This window comes from Eriocheir sinensis, chromosome 31, assembly GCF_024679095.1.
Source record: "Eriocheir sinensis breed Jianghai 21 chromosome 31, ASM2467909v1, whole genome shotgun sequence".
Taxonomy (NCBI): domain Eukaryota; kingdom Metazoa; phylum Arthropoda; class Malacostraca; order Decapoda; family Varunidae; genus Eriocheir; species Eriocheir sinensis.
This window is the reverse complement of record NC_066539.1, coordinates 6,857,091-6,875,454: the sequence shown is the minus strand read 5'-3', so window position 1 is coordinate 6,875,454 and position 18,364 is coordinate 6,857,091. Positions and strand designations below refer to the sequence as shown.

The 18,364-nt window shown below is 38.3% G+C and overlaps 1 protein-coding gene across 2 annotated transcripts in view; it reads left to right on the top strand.

Moving 5' to 3' along the window:
* Nucleotides 1-18,364, top strand: part of LOC127005843 (low-density lipoprotein receptor-related protein 2-like) — a 42,686-nt gene that overhangs the window by 11,106 nt on the left and 13,216 nt on the right. Inside the window, exons 20-41 of one of the 2 annotated variants that reach the window (XM_050875034.1) lie at nt 93-304; nt 1,745-1,929; nt 2,396-2,606; nt 2,718-2,906; nt 3,124-3,247; nt 3,434-3,624; nt 3,905-4,158; nt 4,845-5,019; nt 5,346-5,442; nt 5,691-5,819; nt 8,712-8,936; nt 9,063-9,381; nt 9,555-9,729; nt 10,193-10,417; nt 11,346-11,887; nt 12,209-12,416; nt 13,713-13,973; nt 15,262-15,445; nt 15,804-15,985; nt 16,229-16,449; nt 17,094-17,317; nt 18,135-18,346. In XM_050875034.1, the coding sequence (XP_050730991.1) occupies nt 93-304; nt 1,745-1,929; nt 2,396-2,606; nt 2,718-2,906; nt 3,124-3,247; nt 3,434-3,624; nt 3,905-4,158; nt 4,845-5,019; nt 5,346-5,442; nt 5,691-5,819; nt 8,712-8,936; nt 9,063-9,381; nt 9,555-9,729; nt 10,193-10,417; nt 11,346-11,887; nt 12,209-12,416; nt 13,713-13,973; nt 15,262-15,445; nt 15,804-15,985; nt 16,229-16,449; nt 17,094-17,317; nt 18,135-18,346 (4,745 nt within the window). Of the gene's footprint in view, nt 1-92; nt 305-1,744; nt 1,930-2,395; nt 2,607-2,717; nt 2,907-3,123; nt 3,248-3,433; nt 3,625-3,904; nt 4,159-4,844; nt 5,020-5,345; nt 5,443-5,690; nt 5,841-8,711; nt 8,937-9,062; nt 9,382-9,554; nt 9,730-10,192; nt 10,418-11,345; nt 11,888-12,208; nt 12,417-13,712; nt 13,974-15,261; nt 15,446-15,803; nt 15,986-16,228; nt 16,450-17,093; nt 17,318-18,134; nt 18,347-18,364 lie in introns of both variants that reach the window. The other variant, XM_050875033.1, reaches the window with a different exon arrangement.

Genomic DNA, 18,364 nt, shown 5'->3' with positions numbered 1-18,364 from the left:
GAAATACCAATACCTCTGGCTTAAAGTTTTTCATAGTAATATTTTTCTTTTGACACTGGATTGAAAATTTTTATTCCTGTATTTTCTTGCAGATCACAGTGAGGCTTTCTTGGTCATCAGCAACAGACGCAGCATCTTAGTAGCACATCTGCACCGGCGCAGTTTAGAACGAGTACCCGTGCACGTTGAAAACGTTGTTGCAACAGCCTCTGACATGAAGAATGGGACACTCTTTTGGTCTGATATGAAGGCCAAGCAAATTGTCAAGTTGGATAAAGGAAGCAATGGAAACCAGCCCCAAGTTGTAAGTGCTTGTATAGCACTAATAAGCAAATGATTGTGGCCTAACATTAACCAGCTGAGCCCTGTGTATCAGAACTACTGTATCCATCCCTATTTACCAGTTTGTTGTATTGTAGTGTAAAATTCCTTTGACCCCACCTCTCTTTCCTATTTCAGTCCTCTGAATCAGAATTAAAGGCTTGCTAATCCTTTATTTTGCTGTACTAAATAATTAGTTTTTTTTTTTTTTTTTTTCCCCAGCAAAGGAAATGGCTAAAGGGGAAAAAAAAAAAAAGCCCTCTACTCACTGCTCTATAAAAAAGCATTCAGAGTGGCTGAAAGAGAGGTCAATTTCAGGAGGAGAGGTGTCCTGATACTCTGGTTCAAGTCGTAGGCAGGAGGAAATACAGATGAAGGAAGATTGTTCCAGAGTTTACCAGTGCGAGGAATGAAAGAGTGAAGATGCTGGTTAACTCGTGCATAAGGGATTTGGACAATAAAGGGATGAGCTTGAGTAGAAAGTCGTGTGCAACGAGGCTGCAGGAGGGGGGGAGACATGCAGTTAGCAAGTTCAGAAGAGCAGTCAGCATGAAACTATTGATAGGAGATAGAAAGAGAGGCAACATGGCCGTGGAATTCAAGAGGTAAAAGACTTGTCAGTAAGAGGAGGAGAGTTAATGAGACGAAGAGCCTTAGACTCTAATCTGTCCAAGAGAGCTGTGTGTGTGGAGCCCCCCCACACATGAGATGCATATTCTGTAGAGCAGCTGGCTTGCCTGATGGGCGAGCCTCCCATGACTCACTCTGCGAGTGGGGTACCTCTTTGGCCGACTGGTTAAGGAGTGTCTCTCCCGTCTCGCTGGTCGGGGGTTCAATACCTGGCGCTGGCAAAACCTTTCCTTATCTGGATTAATTTCTCGTGTGTTTCGTTACATGCAGTGGTCATGTGGGAGTGTAGTTAAGAGTAAATTCTGGCATTTCAATTCCATATGAGGGCGGACAAGGCCCCTGAATATGGATAGCAACTTTGCGGGGGAGAAGAACTGGCAGAGACGATACAGAACGCCCAACCTCGAGGAAGCTGATTTAGCGAGAGGAGATGTGAATTTTCCAGTTAAGATTTTGAGTTAAGAATAGACCGAGGATGTTTAGTGTAGAAGAAGGTGACAGCTGAGTGTTGTCGAAGAATACCCTACATGATCATTTTTCATCGTTTTCAATTGTGGTCATACTGGATTACCAGGCCCCTAATTTTGGCAGATTTTTGGGTGGGGGCAAGAGAGCATCATAGGTTCATGGAGGCTGGGGGGGGGGTGAAGTGAGCATGCAATTGTTGGGGAAGTTAAAAAAAAAATTGAGCACTTTTAGGGGCATTTTTGGGCTGACACAGAAAACATTGTGGGGGCAATAGCCCCTCCCCCAGAAATTACGACTCTGATTGCAAAGGTTTAATGTATTTCAGCTAGTTGGAAGTGGTCTGGACTTAGTAGAAGGCTTAGCATATGACTGGATCACTGGGAACCTGTACTGGGTTGACTCTCGCCTCAATGCCTTGGAAGTTTCTCGCCGTGACGGCACACAGCGCATCATCCTGCTCAACAAGAACATCTCTCAACCCAGAGGCTTGAGTCTTGATCCACTGGAAGGGTTAGTTGAAGAGAGATATCATGTCTGATTAATCTTTTCATGTATATCTCAGCTGGTGCTCATTTTATATAAACCCAGTTTTTATTTCAGTTAAGCATCAATGTTACACTGACGTTCAGAGCTATTGTATCCCAAGAAAAAACACATCCTAGTTATCATCAAAGGACCTGTTTGAGACTTGATGTGGTGGTTAGTTAGTACTTCTGATAACATGGGTTTACAACTGTTGATTGTAAACCTTGATGCAAAGTGCTGTTGGTTCAGATAAATGGGACCAGTTATTGTGAACATTTTAAGTTATTATTTATTTTTCTAAAAAGGCCATTTTGTGCATTATGATAACTTTTAAGAAACACAGATTCCATTATAGGTGTAAAGGTGAACTTAAACTGTTAACATTTTTTAAATGATATGAATGTTTCTATAGCAAGTTTTCTGAATATTTGTTTACTTCATCCTGTTTTAGTGCTCGCTGGCTGTTCTGGACAGATTGGGGTGAAAATCCTCGAATTGAACGTATAAGCTTGAGTGGAGAGCTACGATCTGTCGTTCTAAACACCAAGATCTTCTGGCCAAATGGTCTCACTGTGGACATCCCAAATAAAAGAATATATTTTGCTGATTCAAAGCTTGATTACATCGACTTTTGTAATTATGATGGATCTGGAAGACAACAGGTAAGTGCTTAGTGAAATTAATGTAATGAATATTGAAAAGAAAAAAGATTAAGCATGAACCTCAGTACATTTGCATTTCTTGTAATAACTTTACATTTCCCTATTTTTCAGGTGCTGGTACAAAGTCATTATTTGTTGCATCCTCACTCCCTATCCATCTTTGAAGACACCGTTTATTGGACAGATAGGCAGCTCAACAGAGTTTTGTCAGCACATAAATTCCGTGGTGACAATGAGACAGTTGTGTCCCACCTCGTGTCACAGCCTTTGAGCATACATGTTCATCATCCAGTGCTTCAAGTAAGTGACTGGGTATTATGGAAGAGTTAACAGTCTTGCATGTCAGTTAGGCTGATTTCACACTTCAGTCATGGGTGTTCACCAGTGTCCTTCTGACTGTGATCATTTAAGACATTCACATGTTTCCAAAGTTTCCACAGTTCTCAAGAATTTTACTGTTACAGCACTCAAACAGTTTCACTAAAGTGTAGCAATACTTTTTTATATTTATCAACAGCCCAGTGAGCCAAATCCCTGTGCCTCCAGTCCATGTGCTCACCTTTGCCTCTTGAAACATCCATCTGGATATTCCTGCCGTTGCCGTCCTGGGTATAAACTCCAAGGAGGAAAATGTAATAGAGGTAAGTTTTTTTGTGCATTTACTGCCATTTCTTATTTATGTAAAATACCAACACTATCTTGACTAAGAGTAAACTGTAGATCAGAGTGTCTACCTGTGGATTTTGCAAGCATTTGTTATCATAATTTATCAGAGGATGATAAATAGTTTCAACTTCCTTCTCCTAATGATTTATTTTTATTTTCAGAGGACACACCCTACCTTATGGTTATGAAGGGAAGTCAAATTATAGATGTTGGACTTGATAAAAATGAAGCAAAGGGTTCAGCAGGATTCCTGACGCCCATAGTGGGATTGGAAAATGGCCTAGAGCTTGACTATGACCGCAACAATGAACGTATATTCTGGGTGGAGGCCACGGCAAAGGATAGTGAAAATGTAAGAGTTAGTATGATATCAAGTGATCCTTAGTTCATAGCATTAATCATCAAAAGTTATGGTTATTTATTGTAATTTTATTTTACAATGTCTTTTCTGTTTTGACTTTCTGGTGTTTTTTATTAGAAATTATCCAAGGAGATTGGTGTTTTTGAGTCTTCATTTGCTTCATTTCACCTGCACATCCTCCATCTTTTTTTAATATACTTTAACATTTTATATTTTACCTAAGGTTCTGAATTCACTTAAGACATCTGACTAAAAAATTTCATTTCAACAGGGAACAATCTATACAATGAGCATCGGAGGTGGAAACCGCTCCACCTACATGGATCTGGGCATATATGGATCTCCATACACAATGGCTTGGGACTGGGTAGGCCAGAACATGTATATCGGAAATCGTGTTGCTAACAACATAGAAGTTCTCAAGCTTGATGGCAAGAATAAATACCAGAGTGTTATTCTTGACAATAATGGCAGTGAAACAGGTGTATCCCGACCCAAATCTATGTGTCTGGATCCTGTGGAAGGGTAAGAATCATGAGCTTTGGTGTCTTATGAATAAATTACAACATTGTTCCAAATTTGTATTTTATTTTGTTGTAGCAAGAAGTACTTATTATGCTCTTTTGTAGTGACCTGCCTGACACAGAAAGCTCCCAAAACCACTTATTTGTGAGATACCGCTTTAGTCAACTGGGCAGAAATTTTGCGTTACGTCTGGATGGCCACGGGTCCAATCCCTGGCCCTGGAGAATTTATTTCCTTCTTTTCATGCTAGATCAATGTCTCATTTGTTTCAGTTCTAAGGTAATGTATAACTGAGTTGACTAAAGTTTTCTCGTACTACACTTGATATTTTGATGGTATACCAGCTGACCTTATGTGTAACTATGATTTGCGGTGACAAATTACCTGCAGCTTTTATAATTTTCATTTGTGATTTTGATGTGTTTAGGACAAGGGTATTGTAGAGAATGTAAATGTAGTGCTTAGTTAATATTGCACTCATGGTAACGTATGAACACTATTGCTCTAATTCTGGTGTGCTCCGAGTCCCAAATGAGAACTGCTTTCAGTACAGTTGCTTTGAATTCCTGAGCTCTCTTCATATTAATATTTCATATCTGCATTGCCACTATAAGTAGGTATTTTAGATGATGGAAATATATATTGACCCCTTCATTGTAGCTGACCATGAATGTTCAAAACTCTAGGTACCTCTACTGGTTGGATGACGGTGGTGTCCGTGTGCCTGTGAAGGTCGGGAAGGTTAGGATGGATGGCAGCGAGTCGTCCATATTGCATCGCTTCCAAGACACACAGCCTGAATTCATCACAATAGATATCACAGCCAAACAACTTTATTGGTCCACAAGCAACAAAGCTCAGGTAAATGTTGTTTTTCTTTGTATTAGTCATAATCATCATTTGCATCTTTTTTTTTATCATTTACAATGTCAAGACACAAATAAAGCAAAATACCTCACAAAGCATTATTTTACATATCTTACAAATTTATCAGTTATCTTGAAAATTATGATCGTGCTGTTGTCTTACAATAAATTCTTCTGTATTTACAAGCAGCTTGGGGATGAAAATCTTAAGGCACAGGTATTCTTTGAAGATATTGTGAGTTTTATGTTTACATTTATGTGATTATATACGTATTACTTTTGTTGTGGCCGTATTAATTACAAGCATCATACTAATTACAGATAATGACAAGCGACATTTATGGAAGAGATCGGAAAACTATACTGAGTGAAGAAAACAACATTGCCATGCCAAGAGCAGTTGCTGTGTATGAAAGCAGTGAGTCTATTCTGCCTTTTTATGAGTCCGTGTATTTCATAAACTCCCACCATTAGAGTTGTGTTCATGGTGAAGAATAAAATGAAAACAGTTTTGAGGAAGTGTTTACATACTATTGAATTAATATGCCATATTGTATTTTCTTCTAATACCTACTGTAGTACTGAAGAATTGCTTGAATTGCTGTCTTTGCATCAGACTGACTCATTTTGATAGATCTTTTACTAATTTCAAATGTCTTTCATCAGGCCTGTATTATGTTGACTCCTTATATGAAAAAGTTGAACGTGTGGACCTGCCTGATGGTGGCAACCCCCAGGTGCTTCTTGATAACACACCTGACCTGAAGTCCCTGAAGGTGTTCTATAAGCGGCCAGGTGAGATGAGCGACTTAAGTAGTAAGTGCTGCACACACTGTCCATGCATGCACCACCACTCAAATCAGACATAAACTTCAATGGCAAAGTCTAGGTTTACATATTCATAGATATTACACTCAGTCGTGGTTACTAAACCAAAGATAATTCGTATGTTTTTTTATGGAAATACATGCAACTTAGCTGATAATTCATATGAATTATTTAACATGCACTTTATGGAGCTTGGAAAAGCGGTGATATGCTGTATGAATTTAGTGTTAAAGTTTCTTTATTTTTTTGCAATATCCTTTGATTCATCAGCTTATGAGCATTGAGACGGTGTATTATATCGTATGTGAACAATGCACAAGAGACAAAAACATATATCTGGTGCACATAAAATTTTATATATATATATATATATATATATATATATATATATATATATATATATATATATATATATATATATATATATATATATATATATATATACATACATATACATACAGTGGTGTTGCCAGGTCCACGTTTTCCCATGCAATTGGGCTATTTTTCAAGAGACTGTGCGGGAAAAAAATGACAGTCGTGGGTTGGCGGTTTTTGAGGCTGGAGTCCGCGGTATCGCATTCACCGATCTGCAGCCAATTGTTTGTGTTCGAATTGCAAAGCACATTCAAATTGGAGGACAAAATTTGTTTGATAAATGTGTTCGAATTGAAAGGCGTTTGAATCATGAGGTACCACTGTATATATAACTGGAAGTTATTAGTTTCAGAGTAAATGCATGGTCCCAAAATTGGTGACCTTATCAGTTACAGGCTATTCAAGATACAATGTCTATCTTTTTGATTTTAGAAAATGGTAAGTGTTGTCCTATTAAGTCATTTACTGTGACATTGAATGACATTCAGGGTAAATGTGGAGACAACTTTGGAGTCTGATAATCTTGCCTAAATATTAAATTAAAGTCTTGCTATCATGCCTGATAAACTCATTTCTATGAAGCTTTGTCTTGTCATTGCAAGTTATTCCGCTCACCAGAAGCGTTTTCAATAGTGTCACCGACAAGTCAAACGATAGCATACAACACAGTGTTTCTACTGAAAACGAATTACAGCCTCGCTGCCAGACGACAGGTGGTGCCACCCGGGAATAACTTGTGTACATCACTCTTCAGACCCAAGTACTCAGAGTGCACACTGTTGGAAGCAGGAAGATGGAGGAATTCGATGATTTGTTCCTTGAGGATGACAACAGATTACCTGTGCGTAATCCTTTTGTACATGCCCCTCATCCAGCGGCAGACGATTTCTCCATGGAAAGAGTTATGTTTGCAGTTCGCATGTATGAGTTCTGAGCCAACTCTAATTTTCTCCTTGTTTTAGCTTGATGTCAACTATAATATTGCAAAAATATATATTTCCTCATCCGCACATGATCATTATGTTAAGAGATGATGCAAGAAACGCACCAACATACGAAAAAACAGCACTGCTCCGGGGTTAAAGTCACAGCCACGAAATAGAGTCGGACAACGCTGCCTAGCGGTCAAAATGATGCTAAATGTCATCAGAAAACACAGCATCTTCCCTTCTTTCCCTTGCCTTATGTCATTTTCAGGTTCTTTTTAATGTGAAATGACAAGAAAATAAATATTTCTTCATACAACACCATCTTTCTGGGTCTCAAAGAGCATTATATTATATATTTTATTCTTCAAAATACATACCTACGGGAACTTGACTACTGTGTGCTGTGGTTACTACTCGCTGATTGGCTGATGAAAAGCGTTTGCTGGTGTTTGCCTTTTAGGCAGACACATCCCTGAGCACGTTTGATATCGTTTGCCTTTGTATGCTTCCGTTTGACTTGTTGGTGACACTAATGAAAACACCTCAGATTTTTGTTTATTGTGATGTCTTGCTTCTCTCAGCATGAATGCACCAACCACATACTTTTTTGCACACCATTGCCCTATTCTTTATTAGACTATCACAGAGATTCCTTAGGATATTTAATTGACACTGCCACCGTTGGCTTGATTCTGCTTTTAAGCTTCAACATCTTTGATGAAACATGAATATTACAGAAAATAAGGTCCTCATAAGTATCTTAACTGACAATGCCTATATCAGAGGTAATAAAAATGGTGCAATGTGTTGTAACATGGACTAAGTTTTGTGATTTTATGTTCTAGATTAAAAAAAATATTTATTGCAAGTTGCATGAAATTTATTATATAAAACATTAATTGCAATGTGCACTATTTGCAAGTAATTACACTGCAAAATTTTGCTTATATATTTTGTTTGCTGTGAAGTCGGTGCTTGATTTTGGGGAGTGGCATGCTTCTATCTTGAAATATATATATTAGAATGTAAGAGACTTGTGGTTCAGGAATATCAAAATAATGCATAGAAAGCTGCTTAATAGCCTTTTCATTTTAAAGGATTTTAAATTGACCAGGAATAGAGGCAATTTCTATAATATCTTTATAAACAAGCATTAATTTATTTTTAATGTATATTGTGGTCTTTCTATTAATTCACATATTTTGACTGATTGAAGTATATGCATATGGGTGTATATTTAATATTTCTTGGTGACCTTTATTTGCTTTATGTGTCTCTTAAATGAGCATATTCTGTAACAAATGTATTTTAATTCTTGATTGTTAAAACAAAACAAAAACAAAAACATATATATATATATATATATATATATATATATATATATATATATATATATATATATATATATATATATATATATATATATATATATATATATATATATATATATATATATATATATATATATATATATATATATATATATATATATATATATATATATATATATATAAAATGTATGTGTATTTATTTTTTTAACCATCTTCCATTTCAGTTACTCACAACAACCCCTGCTTGGTTGCAAATGGTGGTTGTGAACATATCTGCATACCAGTGATCAACAAGCAACGAACATGTAGGTGCACGACTGGCTACAAAGCTGATGGGGAAAAGGGATGCAAGCCTTATGATAAATTTGCCATTGTATCTCAGTTGGAGATGATGCGAGGCTACAGCTTGGATGGCGCTGGAGAGGCCATGACTCCCGTTGCTGGCACAGGTAAGGATGGTGTTGTTCAGTCCTTCAAGAGCTGTCTGCCTGTATGATTCTGAATGCTCGCAGTATAAGTTATGAGGTATGTGCAATAATTTTCCCATAATATTTTCACTCCTTTCTCTTCTTCAGGTCACAACATTCTACATGTAGATTATCACTACTCCAAGAACTACATCTATTGGATTGAGTTTAATCAAGGCGGCTTCAATGGTATCTACCGCTCCAGACCAAATGGTTCAGATCTTGAAGGTGTTGTTGTTGATGGCATTGGCTCTAATGGGATCCGGGGCATTGCAATTGACTGGATAGCAAACAACATGTACTTCACCAATGTTTTCCCTCATGAGACATTTGTTGAGGTGTCCTGGCTTGATGGCACAAACCGAATGGTTCTGAAAAGTTTAACCAAGGATTCTCCAAGGGAACTTGCAGTTAATCCAGTGAAAAGGTAAGGCCGTTTATGTGAATTAGTGGCTATATCTGATCATTATTAACTTTTGTCTGCTGTGTTGGAAACAGGAAAAATATGAAAATGTTACCTATGTGTTCTAGTTTTTAATGGATTGTGAACAGATAGATAGTAATCTGTTGATGCTTACTGTTATTTTTTTCTTTGTTCAGGTATTTCTACTGGCTTGATTATGGACAGTACCCAATGATTGGACGAGCTTATCTTGATGGAACAGATTGGAAGCCACTTGTCACCACAAGAATTAGTAATCCTCGTGATCTCACCATTGACATGTTCACCCATGATGTGTATTGGGTGGACTCCACACTTGATGCCATAAACAAGGTTTGAATGGCTTACTTAATAATGGTTTAACATGCTGATCTGTTGTCTTTTCTATGTGTAATGTGCCTGGTTTCAATGTTATGGACTATTAAGAAAGGATGTTCTGTAGTGAGAGATGTGCCAAGTTTTCTCTGCTACTTTGCTCAGCTTTTTTTATTTATTTATTTTTTTTTTTAACTCCAATAAGAGTAAATAAATGGTATGTATTTCTATATGCAGTATAGTAAGACTGTTGGAGAGAGAGATAGAGAGCTAGCAGGCAAGGAGTTTCATGTACTTGCTGTGCTTTGCCTATTTCATTCTGTCACACTTTCAACACTAATTATTCATGCTTGTACTTCACTGCTGATCTATGTCATGTTCATTTCTGCTACCTTCACTCTTGACTGCCTGCTCATGTCACAAATGCTTCACATCCACATCATGTAAAATTACAAATAATGACAAAACTCAACATTCACAGGTCAGCTTCAATGGTGCTAACAGGCAGTTCATCCGACGGAATTTGGCAAACCCCATGGGCCTTGCACTCCACAACAACTATGTTTACTGGATTGATCGCAACCTCCGGACTATTTTCCGAGCTTCCAAGTACCCTGGCAACACAACGCAACCTGAGCGCTTCAAGACCAACTTGGACAGTCTGAGGGACATTGCTATTTATGACATCAGCAACCAGCCATCCAAAGTGAGTAACCAAAGTTTTCTTGAGATTCATAAGGTATTAAACTAAGATGCCATGGTTTATTTTTAAGTAAAATTCTTGATGAATATTCAGATTAGGGAAAAATATTAATATTTTTAATTAAAAAAGTGATATCCATAGTCAAACCATTTCAAATAGTCTATTTGGGTGTTCGATTCCGCGGGTCCTTTCCTTCCCTCTGCTCTGCCACACAGTCCCAACACCTATTTTTCCCTCTCATGTTTTATCTATAGGCAGCATATCAGAGGAAGGGATAGGTGTTGGGACTGTGTGACAGAGCAGAGGGGAGGAAAGGACCCACAGAATTGAACACCCAAACAAACTATTTGAAATGGTTTGACTATAGTTGATAGTGGAGGAAGGGAGTTTTTTGCTGATCTGTAATTATAATAACTGAAGGAACAGAGGCTGGTGTTGTGCAGCTTCTAATTAAGTTCATTAGCCCCTCTCAGGTTGGCCTGTCAAATGGTATTGGAAATGCAAAAAGTATGTGTAGTAAGAGATCAAACACTTTGCTAATAGGCATTATTCAACTTTTAACTCCATTCTCATCTTTGATATAAAATTACAGCCTTTAGGGGAATTGGAGACACCATAATGAATTTTAGGTTGATAAGACTGAGGTAAACAGTTGATAACAAGGTGTATCAGGTAATTAGCTATAGTGAATGTTGACAAAATTAATAAAACACCAACAAAACAAACATATCAAACTTTAACTCATTAATATAAAAGTATGGTTGTCAATAGAAATGAGCCAGCCAGAAAGGGTAATAAAAAGGAACTTACTGATGAAGAGATAAAATCCACTTTGGAAGAAGTGATGTTCTATAGATTTTTTTCCATTCATTACTTTTTCACTATCAACCTGATTTTATCTATCATTGAAAATGTATCTTTTTATTCACAGGCTGATACTCCATGTACAAAGCTGGGCAATGGAGGATGTGCTCAGTTATGCTTCTCCTTCCCTGCTGAGCTCTCCCAGTCTGTCAGGTTCCGGTGTGACTGTGCCTCTGGTGTATTGGCAGAAGATAAGCGAACCTGTGAAGATTCTAAGGAGTACATAGTTTTTACAACCAAAACAGAGATTCGCAGTCTCGCACTCAACCCTGATAGCAACACTGTTCCATTTGACACAATAAGTGGCTTGATCAATGTTGTAGGTATTGACTTTGACTATGGAACAAAGGAAATATTCTTCACACAAATAAGACCAGACACAAAAATTGCCAAACTTTCAAGCATGTCACCCACAGCCGAAAAAATCAGTGTTATCTTGGACGAAGGCATTAACCCAGAAGGCATAGCTTATGATTGGACATCAAAGAAAATCTACTGGACTGACTCTGCAAACAACAGCATCTACTCCATGAACACTGACGGCACTCACATTGTTATGATCATCCAGGTGGAGCGGCCTCGTGCCATCGTCTTGGATCCATGCCAAGGGTATTTTCTGTTATTTTCAGTTGAATAGAATTTATCTTTCTTTTCATTATCTGCTGTCATTTTGAATGTTTATATAACAAAAAAGTCGCAAGCCTACATACCACAATTTGAAGGAAAACTTTTTACATAACATTCCATTAAAAATAAAGGCTTACATAGACATTGGTTAGCCTTGCTTTATCAGTGGCTTCAAGATGCACCTATGTACCTATTCAAAAAAGAAAAACTAACACAAAACTACGATCAATCACTCATTAACATGTTGCAGTTCCTGAATCAGAAGCAAGAATTTGACATTTATAGTGTGTACTCATGTTGCAGACACATGTACTATACTGACTGGGGGAGGTTTGGAACTGCTGGCAAGATTTATCGAGCAACAATGGCGGGATCCTACAGAAAGGAGATAATTGGTGATCTTGCCCAACCAAGTGGATTGGCCATTGACTATGATGAAGGGATGCTTTACTGGACCGATGCTGTGAATGAGAAGATTGAAAGGTCCTACTTGAATGGAACCAATAGAGAGGCTAGTATATTTTCTATATTTCCAAGCCTCTGATGCCTTCCTTACTAAAAGCTCCCTGCAAGTGGGTGGCTACATAAAAGGAAATCCTGTTCTTGTTCATCTCTTCCCTCTTTACAAGATAAGCCCCACCTCACTCTTCTCTTTTTAATGTAGTGTTTCTCAACACCCCTTGTAATTTGACTCAGGCAGGTCAATACCCCTTTGTGGGTAAGTATAGGCTGCTTAACAACACTCTTTTTAGGTCAGTTGGGTGCTCAGTAACCATTTTAGGTTAGGGGAAGGGTACTTGGCACCCCTTTGTAATGGTAAAATTGGTGACATATTATACAGCTGTGTGTGGCCTTGGTGGGCATCTCAGTGTCATTAGCCCTTGAGCCCATGGTGGGTAAGAACCCATTGCACCAGGACACAAGGCAACTGTGACATCTGGGTTACCAGAGTGTACCTTCCCTAGGTTTCCCCTGGTATCCACCCATTTATTGAGCAGCCCAAAAGGGAAGATGAACAGCTGGGTGGGCTGTGCACCAAATGCCAAGTGGAATTTGAACCTCGGCCTAAGAATTTGTAGTTAGGTGTGCTAACCACTAAACCAAAGAGGCAATTAGCACCCTTTTATGGTTAGGTAGAAGCTACTCAGCACCCCTCTTTAGAGGTTTAGGTTACACGTCACCCCTGGTTACTCCAATCCTTCAATTCCCTGTGATATTTTTTATGATTACAACCATCTGGGAGACTTCATACATCCTCATCCCTTCTTTTTCCTTCTTAATCTTGCCTTTCTTCATATTTTCAAAATTCATGATCCTTAATTATCATCATCAGCTATAATTGGTTTACTATAGAACAAAGGCCTTTTCCAATGTTCTTCACTTTTCTCTGTCTGATGTTGATGTACTCTATCCTGCCTTGGCAAATGCCAGAGTAGCATATTCCAAAGAATGCATGTTATCTGTCAGTTAGCCATTAAAGCCTTTTTAAGATGGCCTCCATCAGTCATTGTTCTTTTTATCAGATTTTGTCAAAAAGGGCCAAACCTCCTCTCTGTTGGCAGAGGCAGATATCATCAACTTATCTTTCATTTACCTTTGATTCTTAATTGCTCAGAATGCCTTCTTAATATCACCAACTTACCCTTTGACCACCACCATCATCATTCCCTCCATCCTTATACTATGTCCTCTTCCAATGTTAATTATTTTAGCATTATAATTTAAGACATTGTAAATAAAAGCTTGACCAACACAACTAACTATGTGTTGTGCATTTTGATTATAATCCTCTTTGTCTTGTTTGCAGGTTCTAGTGTCTGCAACCATCTATCCATTTGCCATAACAGTTCACAAAAACTTTATATACTGGACTGATCTCCAGCTTCGAGGAGTTTTCCGTGCTGAAAAGTACACAGGAGGAAACCAGGTTGAAATGGTTCGTCGGCTTGAAGAATCACCGAGGGACATTCATGTGTACTCCCTTGAACAACAAAAGTGTGAAACAGATCTCTGTGCAATCAACAATGGTGGTTGTGCCCAGTCATGTCATCCAAGCGTTGATAAAAAGGTAAATTTAACTGGATGACTCCATTACAGTCTTTTATTATTGTCTATCCATGTATTTAACTTCTTTTCCACCAGCAGTACTCTTCTGTATACAGATGATTCCATATCACCAAACTCCGAGAACGCAGGCTCAATGTTTTCGTAGCACTCGTCACTTCCCAAACCCCCCTTGGCTCCTTCTAGAACTTTCCGCTTTGTTCCCCTTCCTCCTCCTCCCTTCGGTGTCCGCCATCCTTCCTCCTCCTCACTCATCCCACTCAAGCTATTTAAGTTCTTTAGACAGGAGACGGTGTGTGTGTGTGTGTGTGTGTGTATTTACCTAGTTGTGACATACGGGAAAAGAGCTACGCTCGCGCTGTCCCGTCTCCATATCCGCTCTAGTCCAACTTTTCCTTAAAATCATGAATGTTTCTTGCACAAACCACCACCTCCTCCACCCTATTCCATAGCTCAATGCTTCTGGTGTGTGTGTGTGTGTATTTACCTAGTTAATGTTTGTAGATATGTGTGTGTGTGTGTGTGTGTGTGTGTGTGTGTGTGTGTGTGTGTGTGTGTGTGTGTGTGTGTTTACCTAGTTGTGAAATACAGGAAAAGAGCCGTACTAGGCTCGTGCTGTCTTGTAATAACGCTTATTATCCAGTTTAGCTTTAAATTCATGAATTGTTTTTGCATACACAGTCTCCTTGTCAAGTCCGTTCCATGTTGTTATGCTTCTGTATGGAAAACTGTATTTCTTGATGTCTCTCCTACAGTCGCTCTTCTTCAATTTCTTACCATTGTCTCTTGTCACACTTCTGTCACGTACAACTAGGTCTTCCCTGTCCAATTTGTATCCTGTACAATGCTATTTGGTCCCCTCTTTCTCTTCTTCTCTCCAGTGTTGTTAGTCCCAATTCCTCCAGTCTTTCTTCATAAGTATGTTCTCTCAGAGTTTCCAGTAATTTAGTCGCTGCTCTCTGTATTCTTTCCAACTTTCTAATTTCTTTCTTCAATCTAGGTGACCACACTAATGCTGCATATTCCAATCTTGGACGTATCATCGATATTATTAGTTTCTTCACCATTTCTTCATCTAAATATGTAAATGCTGCTTTTATGTTTCCCCAGTTATCCAGTCTATATGTTTTACAAAGGATAACTTGTCTGTTATGATCACTCCCACATCTTTTTCTTCATTTTTTTCCATGATGTGTGTGTGTGTGTGTATATATACCTAGTTACTGTTTGTATATATGTGTGTATGTGTGTGTGTCCTCATATTTTTTGGTATCAAATGCTTATTTTTTTAGCCTGAGTGCAAGTGTAATGCATCACTGAAGTTGGTCAATGAAAACAAGATGTGTGTGCCCTTGAACTACAGCTGCAATGCAAACAATTTCTACTGTGCAAATGGAAAGTGCATCTCCCGTTTGTGGGCCTGTGATGGATCTGATGACTGTGGAGATAATTCTGATGAAGACAGGAACTACTGCAGTGAGTATCCTTTTGAATATACTTTTTGATTTTGTGAACAAAACTTTGTGTCTAATAATGATTATCAGTTTGGCTAAAATGTACCATTTGTCTATCTAGATTTTAATGACCTGCAGCAGCTTCCTAATTGTAACAAAATATCTGTTCTTATCTTTCTATATATACCTAATCTTTACAGCATGTGCATCTTTCCTTGGCTTCCCTTTATATATTCCTCTGTTGTTTACTGTTTTGCAGGTCTCCCTTGCATATTCTTCATGCAACCTTTATGCTTAGCTTAATTTTTTTTAAGTGTATATAAAAGATACTCGACTTATATAGTCTCCCTTATCATATTTTCCTATTATCTTTGAAACAGCATATCACACATGCAGTCCAAGTGAGTTCCGCTGTAAGAATGGTCGTTGCATCTTCTCTACTTGGAAATGTGACCACGAAGATGATTGTGGTGATGGTTCAGATGAGGAAGGTTGTGAATATCCTCCGTGTGCCGAGGGAGAATTCACGTGTGCCAATCATCGCTGCATCCCAATGTCTCAGGTTTGTTTGTGTCATTTTCATCACCATCATCATACTTGGTATCAGCAGGTTTGGGAAGGTTAATAAAATCTACAGAAATAAATACTTGTCTTAAATAACATAAAATTTCTCGCATTATTATTATTTTTTTTTTTTTTGGGGGGGGGGGGGTAACATTTTTTATATAGCCAGTAAGAAAAACAGAGAATGAGGACTTATGTTAGTTGGAAAGATTAATTAATTAATTAATTTATTTTTTGACAGGTGTGCAATGGTGTAAATGACTGCAAGGACAAGCATACATCTGATGAGACAAGTGAACGCTGCCCGAGGGTTACATGTCCACCTAACCACCTCAAGTGTGAAAACACAACCATCTGTGTTGAGCCGTACTGGTTGTGTGATGGTGATAATGACTGTGGTGACAATTCAGATGAAAATGAACTTCACTGCTCTGATCGATCATGCCCTCCAAATAGCTTCAGGTAATTGACTGAAAGATGTTTGATTTCTTTAGTGGTCAAATAATTTAGTGATTTTTCAAGTTAAAAATATGCATTACTTTGTTGTAAATATTTTCTTCCCCTGTGAACTCCCTAAATTTTTACATATTTTCAAAGCATCTTTCCACCTTCCATGTCTGCTTTCCCCCCATACATACTCTAAGGTGAATTTTTTTGTCCCACTGTTCTTTTATAAAAGGATACCAAAAAAATAGAGGGAAACAATGGGTACAAGTTGGATAAAATCAGCTTCAAGAAGATAAACAAGAACTAGTTTAAAAATAAAGTAGTGGTGAATGGAACAATTTAGGCATATGTGTAAATTAGTGCAATTAGAATTGAGTTTCAAGTGGAGGTTGGATGAATTTATAGATGGGGTTAGATAGATGGTGAATGAGTAGTTCTGAAAGGCTGCCATGTGTAGCCTGAATAGCTTCTTGTAGTCTCATCCTATCCATGCGTTTTCCTGAGTGGTAAAATTCCATAGAATTTTGGCTATATTATTGTTCACTACATCTAGGCTTGTTTTTTTATTATTGGAAAGAGAAGAGGCATTACAAGTAAGGTGCATAGGGATAAAATAAAATGACTGCAACCCCTGAGCAACTTATTCATCCCCTAAACAGGTGCCCCAATCATCGCTGTATCCCCGGCACGTGGCACTGTGATGGTGATGATGACTGTGGAGACGGTGCTGATGAACCTGAAGAGTACTGTGAACAGGAGGGTCGAACCTGCTTTGGTGACCTCTTTACCTGTGATAATGGCAACTGTGTGCCAAAGATCTACATATGTGATGGAGACAATGACTGCCTTGATGGCTCGGATGAAGGAGACAGACATGAATGCAGTAAGTATGATGAAACAGTTGTCATGAAATCGCATGAAGGAATGATTCTTGCCAATTCATCAGTTCATAAGTAGCTTAACCCGGTAGCAGCAGGGATCGTTTCTTAATGGTCCCTCTTAGCGAGAAAAATGAGAAAAAATCATCACTCACACAAACCATTTCATAATATATATCAAAGCATTTGTGATTAGTTTATGTATCATCTATTTTGGGGGGTTTATATCATGGCACAAATTTGGCCCGTCGCTGCTACACGGTAAAGCCACAAATTTGGCCCGCCGCTGCTACTGGGTTTAGTGATGCTGATGAGTTGGACGAAGGACGATAATGTAGCTGTAGCCGTGAACATTGTCGAAACGACAGACGCATGTGGACTGATGCTATAGCTTGTCGGGACGGCGGGAACATGCCACGTGTGGCCAGTGGCACCTGGCATGGAAACTAGCTTGGAGGCGCCAAATACTATTTTTTTTTTAGCATCACATTACTGTCTATGATCAAAACTGTCTTATAAAAATCCGTCAGTAATGAGGGAGCACTGTACTCTCAGCACATTTTTATTTAATTTATTTATTGGAAATAAATAGATATAGTGTCCTGTGCTTCCCTGCACTGCATTGTAGTGCGTGTTAAGCTTTACTCTTATTTGTTATTTTATTTATTTTAAAGTATGCAAAAGAAGAGTAAAATATTATGTAGATGCTCAACAATTTTGCAAATAAAAACGTGTTAATTTTTTCACCTTAAGATAGCCTTGAAAATTAGAGGTGCAAAAATTATGGTTATCTTTTAACACAAAATGAATTCTCTATTGCAGATAACCGGAAGTGTGATGAAGAAACAGAATTTACTTGTGATGCCAACAAGCAGTGGGGCCGTGCTATGTGTATCTTAAAGAAATGGGTGTGTGATGGTGACCCTGATTGTGTGGATGGTGCAGATGAGAACTCCACAGCCTTACACTGCCCCCCACCAGAAGAATGCGGAGAAAATGAATTCAAGTGTAACAATGGACGCTGCATTAGTAAGGTTCGTTTTCAAATAGGA